The 11,266-nt window shown below is 32.4% G+C and overlaps 1 protein-coding gene across 2 annotated transcripts in view; it reads right to left on the bottom strand.

The window, feature by feature from the left end:
* LOC106467892 (probable serine incorporator) overlaps positions 1-11,266 on the bottom strand; it is a 44,322-nt gene that overhangs the window by 31,401 nt on the left and 1,655 nt on the right. For both annotated transcript variants that reach the window (XM_013928276.2, XM_013928275.2), the window contains exons 2-4: positions 7,494-7,658; positions 2,958-3,127; positions 2,097-2,179 (exon numbers count right to left, since the gene is read on the bottom strand). In XM_013928276.2, the coding sequence (XP_013783730.1) occupies positions 2,097-2,179; positions 2,958-3,127; positions 7,494-7,658 (418 nt within the window). The remainder of the gene's footprint in view (positions 1-2,096; positions 2,180-2,957; positions 3,128-7,493; positions 7,659-11,266) is intronic.

Consider the following 11,266-nt stretch of genomic DNA (forward strand, 5'->3'; position numbering starts at 1 on the left):
ATCTTATCCGCATACAATCTTTGCCCAAAAAAGGAGGATGAAAAAGGTAAAGAAGCCGTAATTATGTCACAAAGACAGGCAGAACAGCCAATATGTGTAGTGAGGTTGGAGCTCATTCAGACCATACCTTGTGCACTCTCCTCTTCCACCATCAAACTCCACAGCTTAAAACCAGCTATGAGAGAAGGTACTTGAGGTAGGTATCCATTCTCACCTCCTCTACTATCAGTCACTATGGGTCCCATGCCAGCTGTGAGAGGATGGAACTGTATGGAATCATTTCTTTATATAAACATCTACTCAACCATAGTGGATAGTTGGGAGTGCCCAGACAGAAAGTACAGTAAGCCTAGCACAGTGGGCTCTCAAGACCTAGATAAGATCATCTGGAAGTGGTTCACTATAGCCAGGGCAAAGAAAATCCCTGTCAGTGGCAGGATGATTCAAAAGAGAGCACTGATGTACGCAGAAAATCTTGGTTGTTTTTTGTTGTTCTAACGGATGTCTGGACAGATGGCAAAAATGCCACAACATGTACATTGCTACCCAGCTGTCGTAGATGGTTGGAGTAAACGTTTAAAGTCTATATGCACTATATATATAAAGACATGTTTAATGCAGATGAGACCAGTCTTTTCAATTTAGCTTTACTCTCACACTCAACGGTGATTAAGGGAGACAAGGCCAAGGAAGGTAAGAAGTCAAACAACAGGATCAGCTTTTGCTGGCATGTTCTGCAGTTGGAGAAATGCTGATACACTTCATCATGCTAAGCCTCATTGCTTCAAGGGCTGGGCTAGCCCACTCTGCTTCCTTGTGACATACGCATCAAACAAGAATGTATGGATGACCAGGAAGTTATTCCAGCAGTAGCTCGACAAGGCCAATAGTAAAATGAGAGCTGAAGATTACTCTATTTTAGTGTTTGTAGAAAATTGAACTGCCCACCCTGATGTTGTCTGTAACAATGAAAAGTTGGTTTATTTTCCAACCGAACACCACATTCAAGCTTCAGCCATGTGGTGCTGGAAATATCCAGAACATGAAAATGCACTATAGGAAGCTGCTCATGCAACACGTTTTGTTTCCCATGGATGAAGCCACATGTGCAACTGACTTGGCCAAGAAGGTAAATGTGCTGGATGCTATCATATGGTTAAAGAGTGCATGAGATAGCATATGGCCTGTAACAATTCAGAAGTGTTTTCCTAAATGTGGTTTTTCAGAGGATCTGACTGAAGATGGTGAAGAAGGCAATCCTGTAGTTCACAACGATCTTGTAGCCTTTGTAAAGAATTTTGATGTCACCTCGGAATAGCATGCAAACTTTGATGCCGATGTTGCCACCAACAAAACTATAAAGGCAGACAGTGAGAGGAAGCTGCTGGCTAATGTCAGAGGCCAAACTCCTACTCTTTATTCAGATGAGGAGGAAGAGGATGACAGTTTAGTAACATCAGTTGTGTCTGTGGGAATCACTGTTGGATATTTAGTACAATTGAGAGTATTCACAATTGCTCAACAAAATCCCGAGTTGCCGGAATATGCTAGCAAGTGGAAGGATGCCATTGAGAAGTCTATGTGCAATTCAAACATTAAATTCACAGGTTATTATAATGTACGATATTTTATTATGCATTGTGTTTCATGTACATACTGTACAGTGTACAGCACTGTATGGTAGAATAAAACAGCACTGCATACATACATTACAACAATCTATGTACAATAAACAATTAATCATTGTACTCGTAACTTCTTCATTCATCTTGCCATGCCTTTCTAGGAGTATTCTAATCTTGAAGCTTCACCTCCTTCTGAGGAAAGACCACTATTAATGTGAACTACTGAACCTTGGATACAGACACTAAATATTAATGAATAGGATATCAAAACTCACAGGATTTTTTTAAAAATGGTGGGTAGAATGACAATTAACACATTTTAACATTGTTTTACAACTCTGTCTTCACCTTTTTCACTTGTGATAAATAAAGCACCATCCTACACAACTAATCAAATTTTCAGTTATTTTTACTATTGCTGTAACATTTATAGAAATATAAACTTTTGGGATAAAAATTATGAAAACTAACCTCTGCCAAATGTATTTGCTTCTGGGATAAAGAAAGCACCAACAATACCACCAATAAGGATCAAGTACTTTAGAGCCCAAAACCTAAACAAACAGAAAAAAAAGGTTATATTTCAATGTTGTGAATGCTTCGTATACTGTAAGCAGTGCAATCAGAAGGTTCTAGAGAAAGAGACTGTTAAACAATGACACTGACCATTTCTATGTATTATAAACAAATTTTACTCGGCATCATTTTACATACTAGTCTGGACAAATACATAGGAGTTACACAAAAAGCTTGAACATGTTGATATAGAAAACCTTTATATATATATATATATGCAACTTAACAAGCACAAATACATAGGAGTTACACAAAAAGCTTGAACATGTTGATATAGAAAACCTTTATATGTATAAATATGCAACTTAACAAGCACAACAATATCACCTACATAAAATAAACTACTTAATGGATTTTTTACATTAGTTCATATCAGTAATTTCTTGACTTCAGAACACATTTTAGCCTACCAACTCTTCCAAACTTGAAATGTTTTATGTGCTTCTGGAAAATAAGCAGCAGTAGCTATCAGTATTTGAGACTCAAAGGTTTCTTAGACAAACGGTAATTCTTCCCATTTACTAAAACGAATTCTAATGATTCTAGCAACTAACTCGATAAACAGCTTATGAATCACACTCATTTCTTCCCATATGCCCGGATGTCTTAATTATTACCAAACTACTACTAACAACGATTAAGTGTAAACCAAACAGTTCAGTGAGAAAGCACTACAAGTTGTAGAAACATCACAATTATTGTATCAAAGAAAGTATACTTACAAAATATTTAAATAATTTATATTACAATTCTTACCCATTTTGTATACCAGACCGTGGATCCTTTGATGACTTAACCCCAATCATTATTACAGAAAAGAGGATGAAGAAAAGAGTCATGGCAAAGCAGATCCGATACACTGCTAGATATCCAACAGCATTCTGACATGAAAGTTGGTAAACAGGGTTGTCACTACAAAAAGGTACCTATGAAAAGAATCCACTTCGCTTAAAACTCAAATACTTATGTACACAATTATAAATAAAACAAAAGCAAAATGCAAGACTAACTATGCTATACATCAAATATAAACATATAGGTTTTAAATGTGCAGATGTACATGTTTAAGTCTGCAACTACTGGATAACATTATGTATAATCTACATTATTTTTACTAACATGAAATTACTAACTTCTAGATAAAAAAATGTACTGTGTCATATGCCAATTTAATAGATTTTCTACACGCTTGTATTCTAACATAATACTGAGAACATGACAAGTTTCAATTACGACAGAAAAAGCTTGAGCAAACATATACACACAAAATATAATAAAAATTTTTAAACCAAAAATGGGGGGCTTTTGATCTGGTGCATTCCTGATATTTAAAATAAAAAACATTTTAATTTTTAATAAGATATGGACATCCACTAAATAGAAGAAAGAGAAATAAATCAGAATAAGACTTCTTCAGCCATCACTGGAGGGAATTGAAATAACTAGACTGCGACATAAAAAAGTATTCTTATAAAAAGAAAACAGCATAAATATTCAACGTTGAGATTTGTTTCAATTGTATTTTAAACACCATAAAACTACTCAGTGTAAAATATCATTACAATTCACTCACTTCAAATTAAATATTCCTTTTCTTTTGTATAATCTATAGTAATACATCAACAAACAGTTCTCTGCTTTGAAAACTGGTAAGATTTCTTTTCTATAGCACTGAAATTTTAGAGGTTTATATTGCGTGCACTAGAATCGTGCTGTTTTCATTATTTGCCTGCAAGTTTAATTACATATACTGCTGCTAATTTAAAACTAACTTAAATGTAAATTCAGTGTACAAAACTTTACAATTAGAGAAATGATTTCATTTATTTTCACCACAAACTAGAATTAATAGTGTAAGTCCAATTCAAAGAATTGAATGTTTGAGCACTGTTCCTTTTGAAAATTACCAAAAACTCTGGGTTTTGCTGGCAAATTTGTATAGCCAAACAGCAATTATAATTTTTGCTTAAGAAACCAAATGTTTATATTTCAAAGGCTAAAACTGACAAGCTATGCTACCTATGAAGAATTACTGTAAATACTACTTAAAGCTCTTTCAACTAAATCAATAGAAAATTTTATCCCTGGAATATAAAGACACCCAACATACACAGTACACTCACAAAATCATAAGAAGTCATGGCAGGAGCAGAGGAAAAACTGTAATTGGAACTTCACATCTTCCTAAATTCCATACAGACTGGAATTTAACATCATCATCATTTTTCAAAATAAAAAATGGGACAAAAAAACAGAAACTTAATCATTTCAGAATGGCTGACGACCAGCCAGTCTTAATACATTTTTGATATTAAAATTTGGACAAAACCTACTACACTGACCACTTTTATACATCTCCTTTACCAAGAAGGAAGAACAGAAAATTTGTTTGAAAAAAAAAAAAAAGGCAAGTTCTTAAGGACCCCAAGATACCATAAGAAATGACTTACAAGTGCACGTTTCAACCTCAACCTATACACCTGAAAAGTGAGAGGACTAGGCAAATGTCACAGATTACCATAAGCCTAAAATGTGAAAGGTCTAGGCAAGTAGTACAGATAATCGTAGGCCTAAAATGTGAAAGGTCTAGGCAACTATCACAGATAATCATAGGCCTGAAACATGAAAGGTCTAGGCAAATATCACAGATAACATTACATCACAAGTCTGGATATTCTTAAAAACCAAAAAGTGTGTTACGTTTGCTTTGCAGTATGAATAGCATAAGAAGAATTATAACAGATTTATACATTACACATTTTACCAATTTGAAAGTACAACAAAAGTAATAATAAAACTGAATGTTAATTCTTACAAGCAAGAGTTAAAGTACTATTATACTACATTAAGTTTTTTAAAAAATGGCAGATTAAGTTGAAAGAAAGAATAAGTTTTTAGGGTGAGTACAGGTACAACTATACACAGTTTCAAGCTGTAGTACAAACCAGTCCTAGTGCACGCATACATCATAAAATTCTTAAACATGATACAGTTCCAACTGTATGGATTCAGAAGCCACACAAATCACATGCAGTGCATTGGTACTGTTAAGATCAATAATTATACCGGTACTGAAGCCCATAATTCAAACATAAACACCTACTACAGAGTTCCTTCAAAATTATATGAAGCATCAAATAGCAATAAAAAAAACAATAAGCAAACCAAGAGAAAAATGAATACATACATCACAATTTGATGCTAACTTTATACTGAACTTGTTCTGTGAGGCAAGATGTGCAGACAATGCCAAATATTTTATTACCAGTATTAATACTTATTCTGTCGTCTTAAATAAAGAACATTCTATTCTCAGTTGTTTCACGCAGGTAAAAAAACAAAACAAATTGTTTTCATACGTTTATTCAATTTCAATTATCAAACACTTAATTTAAAACAAAAGCACTTGTTTCAATCACACTGAATTAAATGTCTCCAAAAACAATATATTGAATTCTTAATTGACTAAGTATTGTTAAATGCCAATCAAAATATAATGTCAATAAAAGAATGTTAAAATTATGCTTAGAAGACGGATATTTCCAATACCAGATGACATGCAGACATTACCAAATGGGTTAACACAAATATACAGTACTACTAGATGTACTTCCACAGAGTCCCTGAAAGTGTTCTGTTTCAAGAGTAAATAAAACCAAAATTAAGAGTAACAATTATTTTTATTTCTTGCTTTTGAAGTTAACATGTCAAGCTGTGTGTTGTAGCCTCCAAATTGCATAATTCTTCTCGTGATTCCTGGTATGTGCATGTTTTACTGGGATCACAACAGTACAAATTGCAAAGTTAAGCATCCCTTATGTGACGTCATTTTAGCGTTGATTGACTGACAGATAAAACACTACTGTATACTGGTGCGAGTAGTTAGAACAGATAACCCCTCCAGTCAGCCTTCGGGCCCCTTTCAAGGAAATAACCGTTTCAAAAACAAATAATAGTACCATTAGTTATACTAGTTCAAACAGTTTTTGTAATTTTTTTTTTTTGACAATTCAATTAAAAGTTTGTTTTCATTTTTTTAAGTGCAAAGGTAATCTTTGGGTCACCTGCACTGTGCTCAAAGCAGGGATCAAATCTCAATATTTGGTGTCACAAGGCTTCAAGTTTATTGCTGAGCTAATGAGAGGTGCCAATCACAAAATTATAAAGCATTGCTCATTTATATTCTTTGTCTATAAAAGTTAAATACAAAACATCTAAAAGTTTTAGCTATTCCCATAATAACAAAATCCTTCATTTTGACCAGTGCTCTTAAGTGATCTATTTTAGTTCTCACATTTCTAACATTATCACAGTAACAATTTAGAATAACCTTAAATTTTTTTGTACTTTTTTCTTACAATAAACTTTTCCCTACATCTTATCCTGGCTCTCATCACTATCTAGCCCTAGTTTAAAGCTGTCCTTAAAATTGAGTTCAAGGTCCTTTCACACACAAGCTGGTCCTTTTCCTATCTAAGTGTAAGCTATCCAAGCAAAAAGATTCCTTTTCTCATCAAACTTACTTAGAATCTCATCTCCACAGTTAAGTCATAAGTGAGTCCCTGACAGAATTAAGTTGTGGCCATTTACTTTAAATGCCTTTATCAACCCCCATACTTAACAATTAGTTGCTATATATATAACAAAAACTGCATAACGGGGCAATTAATCAATTAATCAATTACCTATAAGTATCAATTACATCGATAAATGTCATGATAATAATCAACTAATCAAAATTATTTTTTACTGGTTATTCCAGTAATCAAAAATATCGGCATTATGATTTTTCATTAACCCAAGGTTATTAAGCTTAATTTATTAGTATTATGACTCGTGAAAATAATCAAATAAAAAATTAGAATTAAACAGGGCACTGAAATAAAAAGAAAAAAAATGAGAGGCAGTTTTATCAATAGAAGTTAATTAAATGGTTTAAACAGTGACAACAGTCCATAACAAATGTAAAATAGAACATTGATTCATAAACTTTAAATTTCATTCTTGATTTCAATAACTGTTAATTTCTTCAAAATCAGTTACATGTACTTTAAATCTACTTGGCCATTAGCATAGTTTATTAAATATACTTTTCTTAGGTATCTACATAGAATGATTAGAAAACATTGTTCCATCACTTGGGTACTCTCACTGATGATAATATTCTTGGCCGTAAACCCAATAATACCTCAAAAGTTTTGCTTATGTTAGTATGGTTAATCTTGGAGATAAAAATCACTTCCTCTCAAATTAAAATTATGTTCTAAGAGGACATGAAATTTAGACACTTACTTTATGTAAGCCATCTTTCACTGATGGGGTCAGCATCACACACGCTACAATAGTTGTAAGTAGTAGCATTATAGCATACATAATTCTTGAAGATGTAGAGTTTTTGCATGATGGACATGCTGAACAACAGAGACTACAGGCTGCACTTCCACAGCAACATGCCAACTGAAATAAAACATATTACACACCATTAGACATTGACAGTGTCACACAAGTCTAGCTCGAAAAATAAAAACCAAAACTGAGCATTATTCAATGACTGTTAAAACATTATAACAAAACATATAATTTAAGGACAAAAAAAGGACCTGTTTGACCTTAGATGTAGTTCTGTCCACTAAACTAAATGCTAAAACAATAAAAAACTCAAATCCAGCTCTCATTATTCAAATATTTATCAAGCTTTTTCATAAACTCCCTCCCTTAAATTTACTGCATCTACCACATTTGAAGGGCAACCACCATGTTACAGAAATAAAACTGTTTTAGCTGAATATTACCCTGCCAAAATTTATATTTATGTCCCTATCTTTATGGAGGTTTCTTTGGACAAACTGTTTGTTATGGTAAGTAAATCCCTACCCCACCCTCCAAGGATTCTCTGAGTAGTGGTACATTCATGTTGTTTATCCAAATATTAACAAGAGGGAATCTTCAATAGCTGTGGCACTTGAAATTCTTTTAGGCAGGATTAGAGTAAATTAATCTATGAGATCTTGGGCATGGTCAAGTACATCCTAAAGGGTTTGACCTCTTCAGTCCAAAACTGTAACTACAACTCAAATTGGTCAAGAGATGACGGAGCTATGAGCTAAAAGTTTGAGCGTGAGAAAAACTCGGAGCCATTCTACGAGCCACTTTGCCACAGCTAAAAATCTTTACACTGCAGTGACTAATACGATAAATAATGCATTATTTAGTTCTGAGCACAATTTTGAAATTTCTTCGGACTGTACTTGTTCCTAACTTGAGTGTTTTGTATATGTTGTGACAATTTAAAAGTAAAAAATAAATGGTTCTTAACAAAACCTTGAAAGCCTTTTTTAGACCTTAAAGACTAGATAAAACTGAAGTATGAAATTTCCTTCATGGATAGCAATTATTAAACAACCTCTTACTATATATGAAACTTGTAAGAGAAACAAGTGATACACTTTTCTTTATTTCAAACAAATAAGTTGTTTTACTAATCTAATATTCTAATATATAAACCATTTTTAGTTTAAAAACTTATAAATAAACTCTCACTTTCTAAAAAAACCTGACATGAAATCATAGAAATATATTTATTTTGTAAGTTATGTTCACAACCAAATACTATGTGATAAGGACAACTCTGATTTCTAAATTCACTTAAATCTAAAGCCACCATTCTTTTGAAGATCTTAAACAGGTACATCAAAATACACATTCTAAAACTGTAAATATTTTAGTGTTAGGTATATGAATTATGTAACTTCAATCTATGAAGTCCATCAAAAGAATGGAATATAATATTACTTACAAAAGACAGAAACTAATTGTTTGCTTCATGCACTGTAACCGATTCCTTGTTTCTAGAAAAATGTGATACCATTATATATTCCTCCTGAACAATGGCTAGTGGAAGTATAACATTAGCCATGACAGGTTATTCTTCAACTACTTAGGAACAATGTATATGGTCAAGCAAACACACACATATATATATAAATGAATATCAATGGTTTTCAATGTATAATAATACTGTATTGAAATATAATCAAAGTAGTTCCAATAATAAGGAAAAAGCTACTGAACATAAAACAGATAATTCAATGCTGAGACAACCCCTCTCTCTTACATACATGCTCTACTTAAACTAAAAGACTGATATCCAAAGAATAAAACAAGATTTAGTACTTTAAACTCCATTTTTTTAGGATAAACTTTACAAAAACTTACAATCTGTCTAAATTAATGAAAGAGAAATATTCAGTTTGAATCCTTCAAAAACAGTGCAAACAATATAGTAAGGATGACATTTACATCATTTCTACATAATAATAAAAATAGGATAAATTAAATTCAACTGTGATTGAATAGTTATATATATATATTACTATATGTTAATTCTTGCCTGTGCTATTATGTAGGGATGATGTAAGTGCCATCCCTACTATCTTGTTTGCATTGTTTTTGAAGGATTTATATTAATCATCTCTATATTTACTTACTTTTTTTGAATAGTTTTTTCTTGTTTGCTTTTTTAATACAGTGTTTCAATACACATAGGAAGGTTGTATTCAGAACTTGGTTATAAATATTATTATTGGCTGGTAATTCCTGTTTCAACCTGTACTTAAGGTTTTTAGAGGAAACCAAATTTCTGTAAGAAAGCTAACTTCAAGGGGTAATGATAACATCATTTACACCAGGATTATGATTTTTGTTAAATTACCACTAGTTAATAATACTTTTTATAACAATATATATGTAATAACTGAGTCACAAGTTTTGGGAATGTCTGTAAATATCATAGCAAAATGTTTGAATTTCTTGTTTTATGCTTCTTTTTTATCACATGATAACTGAAAAACCATAAAAATGGTGTCAACCAATTTCACTGAAGTGACATAGTTTCAAACAGAGTACCTGCTTTTATAAGGTAAAGTACAAAGTTAAATGTAAATTAGGAACATTGAACACCATTTCTGTTTTATGAAAAATGAGGTAATAATGTTTGAAGTTATTGTACAAGTAAGATGGGAGTTAGGCATAACCCATAGGGCAATAGATAATCAGTTAAAACATTGCAGTCTGTTTATTATATTATATAACGTGTACTTTGTTATTTTGCAACCACTAATAATCAGGCGGTTGGTAGCACTCCCTATGTAGGGATAGCTTGGACTGTTCCTCCAAATGGTATTATAAATATCTCCTCAATAGGTCATCAGAACTTTACAATACTATACAGTGTTTTTTCCACCAATAATTTCGTGTAGATTTTGTGACATTTTTTGCACATATCTAGTAGTGTAGTATTGGTACAAGTTGTTTTGAAATATTATTTCAAGGTGTATGTTATGTCAGGGCTGCATGTCAGATAGTATAGTATACAGTATTGGGTTCAAGTGTTTCAAACTTGTTTTTTCACATAAACATAGCCAACTCATATTTGTAAGTGTACATTTCTGTTATGGATGTTTTAATTTATTTTATTATTACTTGAAATATTTAAGGAAATTGTATTTGCAATGGACCATAGCACAAATATGAAGAGGGCATGTGTAGGGCTAAAATACTTATCAGCCCTAACAGTAACAGTAGAGCTACCCAAAAGAACAATGAAAATCAACATAGCATTTTTTCCTTTTCCAAATCTGTAAGTTGTAACATTGCCAATACTCAAACATTTACTACTGAATCTATTAGCATTAATGATGCTAGTATTAGCCCAAATATTAGGGCTATAGGATTAGTAGTAGTATCACTACTAATACCAGACCTCAGAAAGTCTAAGACTAAAGACAAGTTGGGTACATTTGAAAAGATCAGGTCTCACCATACTTAACTGCACCATAACTGGCATAAGTATTTTTAAGCACATAGCCCAACCAAAAAATATACTATTACTAATTCGATGATGAGGAACCCACTTTGAGACTAATAATGGCTGGAGATGGCTTAAATTGGTAATGAAGAAAAACTTTAATATAAGTTTAACATGACAGCAAATGTACAACGTTTCGACAAGGTTTTGTCATCATCATTGATAGTATATACAGGCAGAGCCTCTAGAAGATCCTCAA

The sequence above is a fragment of the Limulus polyphemus genome, unplaced genomic scaffold (assembly GCF_000517525.1).
Source record: "Limulus polyphemus unplaced genomic scaffold, Limulus_polyphemus-2.1.2 Scaffold2781, whole genome shotgun sequence".
Classification (NCBI taxonomy): domain Eukaryota; kingdom Metazoa; phylum Arthropoda; class Merostomata; order Xiphosura; family Limulidae; genus Limulus; species Limulus polyphemus.